This window comes from Sinocyclocheilus anshuiensis, unplaced genomic scaffold (genome assembly GCF_001515605.1).
Source record: "Sinocyclocheilus anshuiensis isolate Anshui unplaced genomic scaffold, SAMN03320099.WGS_v1.1 scaffold3935, whole genome shotgun sequence".
In the NCBI taxonomy this organism is placed as follows: domain Eukaryota; kingdom Metazoa; phylum Chordata; class Actinopteri; order Cypriniformes; family Cyprinidae; genus Sinocyclocheilus; species Sinocyclocheilus anshuiensis.
Window position 1 is genome coordinate 14,545 of NW_015557061.1, and position 5,789 is coordinate 20,333.

At 47.5% G+C, this 5,789-nt stretch overlaps 1 protein-coding gene across 1 annotated transcript in view; it reads left to right on the forward strand.

Annotated features, from left to right (window-relative positions):
• Positions 1-5,789, forward strand: part of LOC107676491 (single-minded homolog 2-like) — a 12,723-nt gene that overhangs the window by 5,946 nt on the left and 988 nt on the right. Inside the window, exons 6-10 of the mRNA XM_016471048.1 lie at positions 335-534; positions 1,111-1,217; positions 1,807-1,954; positions 2,667-2,832; positions 2,912-3,164. Of these exons, the coding sequence (XP_016326534.1) occupies positions 335-534; positions 1,111-1,217; positions 1,807-1,954; positions 2,667-2,832; positions 2,912-3,164 (874 nt within the window). The remainder of the gene's footprint in view (positions 1-334; positions 535-1,110; positions 1,218-1,806; positions 1,955-2,666; positions 2,833-2,911; positions 3,165-5,789) is intronic.

Here is a 5,789-nt window from a genome sequence, read left to right on the forward strand (position 1 = left end):
GAGTGAGTGAGTGAGTGTGTGTGTGTGTGTGTGTGTGCATGTGTGTGAGTGAGTGTGTGTGTGTGTGTGTGTGTGTGAGTGAGTGAGTGAGTGTGTGTGTGTGTGTGCGTGTGAGTGAGTGTGAATTAGTGTGTGTGTGTGTGTGTGTGTGTGAGTGGAGCTCATTCCTGAGACATGATCTCTGCCAGAGCCGCTCTCATCAGTCTCACACACACACACACACACACACACACACTCTCTCGGCTCGAGCTGCTCTCCAGATGAGGAGAGGCGAATCTGAAGCTGTGGAGGAAAGCTCCAGCTTCCACACACTCAACCCATCTGATGTGTGCAGGTGATCCACTGCAGCGGTTACCTGAAGATCCGTCAGTTCGTGATGGACGTGTCTCTGTACGAGTCGTGCTATCAGATCGTGGGGCTGCTGGCGGTGGGTCAGTCTCTTCCTCCCAGCGGCTTCACCGAGATCAAACTCCACAGCAACATGTTCATGTTCCGCGCCAGTCTGGACCTCAAACTCATCTTCCTGGACAGCAGGTGAGATTCAGCTCAACCCGCATGAGAAGAGGACTCGGCCTGCACAGAATACCTGCATGACACTGAATGCACTACTGTATCCCACAATGCAATGTGCTCCGCTTGACCAGGGTTTCTGCAGGTTTTATGAAGGCAAATTTAAGGCTTTATAAGACCAAGTAAAGAAGAAGTAAAGAATAAACTGAACACAATTCGTCATTATGATCTCTTAATGTGACTGTCTTGTATTGGCAATCGGAAAATACAGCTTACGATAGATCTCCATTTCTCTTTAATTAAAAAAACCCCTTAAGGCTTCAGATTAACCACTACAGAAATAACGTACTGCACTTCTGATCACACTGCAAACAAGTGCTGTTCCTCAGTATTTCTGTCTTGCTTTCCACTTGCTTCTTCTTAAATCAAGAATCATTTACTGCAGATGCAAAAAGTCTTGTTTTCTGAGAAAATGATCAAAATGAAGTGAGTTTATGATTAAAACAAAAGCAAATATCTGTCAAGTTTCTTGAGAATTGTCCAAAGCAAAGTTTCGTAAGATCAACAGTGAATGAAAGCATTTTCTTCTTTGTGTGTCAGCGTGGCGGAGTTAACGGGTCACGAGCCGCAGGATTTGATTGAGAAGACTCTCTACCATCACGTCCACGGCTGTGACGTGTTCCACCTGCGATACGCACATCATTTACGTGAGTCACCGCATGCGCTTCATCAGATCACTGCTACTCAAGCATGTTCCTGGAGCCCCAGCAGCACAGCATGTTCTGCACAGTCTCAGGTCTGACCCAAGTCAGGTGTGTTTGATCAAGCAGACATTAGATGTGCAGTGTTTTGTTTGTACTCCAGGAACATGGTTGAGAACCACTGCTGATTCCTAGTGTTTGCACAGAAACACAGACATTAAATCAACTAGAGAACCTGGATTATTCCGTCTGTGTGTGTGTCTGTGCGTGTTTGTCTGTGCGTGTGTGTGTGTCTGTCTGTGCGTGTGTGTGTCTGTCTGTGTGTGTGTGTCTGTGCGTGTGTGTCTGTGAGTGTGTGTCTGTGAGTGTGTGTGTCTGTGAGTGTGTGTCTGAGAGTGTGTGTCTGAGAGTGTGTGTCTGAGAGTGTGTGTCTGAGAGTGTGTGTCTGAGTGTGTGTCTGTGAGTGTGTGTGTGTCTGTGAGTGTGTGGGTGTCTTTTATGTTCCACCCTTTCTGGCCCTTACAAACGTTTCATATATTTAATATGAGTTCATTAGAATCTGTTTGATGTTTAATACGTGTGTCTGTCTCTGCAGTGCTGGTCAAAGGTCAGGTGACCACTAAATATTACCGCTTCCTGTCCAAACACGGCGGCTGGGTTTGGGTGCAGAGTTACGCCACCATCGTTCACAACATCCGCTCGTCTCGTCCGCACTGCATCGTCAGCGTCAACTACGTCCTCACGTGAGTGACCTTACACCTCCCTCAGCACGTCTGTGTGTTTCAGGGTTTCTGCAGGTTTGATGAAGGTACATTTCAGACTTTAAGGGATAAATTGAAGGGAACACAATACAATAATATGCTCTCTAAAGCACAATGAGTTTTAATAGCAAAATCAAATAATGAAAATACAACTTCCAACCAATCTCCATTAATTTTTAATTCATTTTACAACTAGAACAAAAAAACTAGCTTAAGGCTTGAATATCTCTGCTCTCGTCTCAACCACTAGAATAAGAAGACTTGTTTTATGAAAAACGATCAAAATGAAGTGAGTTTATGATTAAAACAAGAACAAATATCTGCCAATGGACTCAAAAAATCAACTTAATTCAAAGGGAAACAAGTTTTTATTCCTCACTGGCAGATATTTGTTCTTGTTTTAATCATAAACTCACTTCATTCTGATAAATTTTTTAGTAAACAAGATATCTTCATTTCTCATCTCCAGTACATGATTCTTGATTTAAGGATGTTTAGATATTTGTACTGGAAAACTGAGGAAGAGATTGATTTTCTGCAGTTCATGCAACATTTAATGCCACGACTTTATGCTCTGATTTACGACCTTTTAAGACTTTAATTTGTGGAAGGGTGAATTAAGGCTTTTTAAGACCCGCAGAAACTCTGTTCACACAGAAGCTGCACACACTAATGCTGTCTTGTATCTCTGTAGGGATGTGGAATATAAAGAAATGCAGTTCTCTCAGGACCAGAGCAGATCCAGACCGTCTCTCTTCTATAAGAAATCGAGTCTCGCAGCTCCTCAGGACTCACGCAAACAGCTGAAAGCCAAAGCAGCCAAAATCAAAAGTAAACCCAAAGCGGCTCCATATCCGCAGGTAAGAGCGTTTGCAGGCTCACCCGGGAACGTGTGTGGCTTCTGACATGTTTGTAACGTCAGGCATTTCTGGTTTCCAGACCTCGCTGCATGCTGATAAACCGGAGTGTCCCTCGTGGATGTCGGGCCCCTGCAGCCTGTCATCCTGTCAGGAGCAGAGCCCCATCTCACTGACGCATGGCCCCGAGCCGTCCTACACATACACAGACACACAGGCCACCGCACGCGTCCTCTCCTCGCTGCCGTCACGGAGAGAAGTTCCCTGGAGCTGCGTTGGAGCTAATAAAGCTGCGGCACACCTGCAGACACCTGCACCCTGCAGTGCATACTCAGGTAACAACACACACACACACATATACTCACACACACACTCAAACTTCGTGCACACTCACTCTCACGCACACACACACTCTCATGCACACTCACACTCATGCACACTCACTCTCACACACACTCACACTCAACACACACTCACTCTCACACTCACGCACACGCACTCTCACACTCACTCAACACACACACTCATGCACACGCACACTCACTCTCACACTCAACAAACACACTCACTCTCACACTCAAGCACACGCACACACACACTAACACACACTCACACTCACAACACACACTCATGCACACTCGCACGCAACACACACACTCACACTCAACAAACACACTCACTCTCACACTCACGCACACGCACACACACACTCACACACACTCACACTCACAACACACACTCATGCACACTCGCACGCAACACACACACTCACACTCAACACGCACACTCACTCTCACACTCATGCGCACTCACAATCACACACACACACACACACACACACACACACACACACACACACACACACACACACACACACACACACACACACACACACACACACACACACACACACACACACACACACACACACACACACACACACACACACACACACACACACTCACGCACACTCACATTCTCATACTCACACTCACCACACACACTCTCACAATCACGCACACTCACACTCAACACACACACTCATGCACACTCAACACTCACACTCAACACACACTCACTCTCACTCACGCACACACACACTCACACTCAACACACATTCACACTCATGCACACTCACACTCAACACATACACTCACGCACACTCACACTCACTCACACTCACAACACACACTCATGCACACTCACACTCAACACACACACTCAACACACACACTCACTCACTCTCACACACACGCACACTCACAATCACACACACACATACACACGCGCACACTCACACTCAACACACACACACTCTCACGCACACTCACACTCTCATGCACACTCACTCTCACACTCACACACACACGCACTCACACTCACACTCAACACACACTCACTCTCACACTCACACACACTCACGCACACTCACACTCTCACACTCACCACACACACTCTCACAATCACGCACACTCACACTCAACACACACACTCATGCACACTCACTCTCAACACTCACACTCAACACACACTCACTGTCACACTCACGCACACACACACACTCACACACACTCACACTCACGCACTCACACTCAACACATACACTCACGCACACTCACACTCAACACACACACTCATGCACACTCACACTCTCACACTCACGCACTCTCACACTCACGCACACCCACTCATGCACACTCACACTTTCACACACACTCAAACTCACGCACACTCACGCTCACACTCAACACACACACTCAACACACACACACTCACTCTCACGCACAACTCACACACACACGCACTCACACTCACACTCAACACACACTCACTCTCACACTCACACACACTCACGCACACTCACACTCTCACACTCACCACACACACTCTCACAATCACGCACACTCACACTCAACACACACACTCATGCACACTCACTCTCAACACTCACACTCAACACACACTCACTGTCACACTCACGCACACACACACACTCACACACACTCACACTCACGCACTCACACTCAACACATACACTCACGCACACTCACACTCAACACACACACTCATGCACACTCACACTCTCACACTCACGCACTCTCACACTCACGCACACACTCATGCACACGCATCTCACGCACACTCACTCTCACAATCACACACACTCACACTCAACACACACACTCATGCACACTCACACTCAACACACACTCTCACACTCAAGCACACACACTCACACTCAACACACACACTCACACTCATGCACACTCACACTCAACACACACTCACACACTCACGCACACTCACACTCAACATACACTCACGCACACTCACACTCAACACACACACACTCATGCACACGCACACTCATGCACACGCACTCACACTCAACACACACACACTCTCATGCACACTCACACTCTCACGCACAACACTCTAACTCAACACACACACTCACACTCAACACGCACACTCACACACACACGCGCATACTCACTCATGCACACTCACACTTTCACACACACTCAAACTCACGCACACTCACGCTCACACTCAACACACACACTCAACACACACACACTCACTCTCACGCACACTCACAATCACGCACACTCAACACTCACACTCAACACACACTCACTCTCACACTCAACACACACACTCATGCACACTCACATTCTCACACTCATACTCACATTCAACACACACTCACACTCAACACACACACTCACTCTCACGCACACTCACTCACTCACGCACACTCATACTCAACACACACACGCATGCACACTCACTCTCACACGCACACTCACGCGCACACTCACACTCAACACACACTCACTCTCACACTCACACTCAACACTCGCGCACACTCACACTCACACTCAACACACACACTCACTCTCACACTCACACACACTCTCACTCTCACACTCACACTCACACACTCACTCTCACAC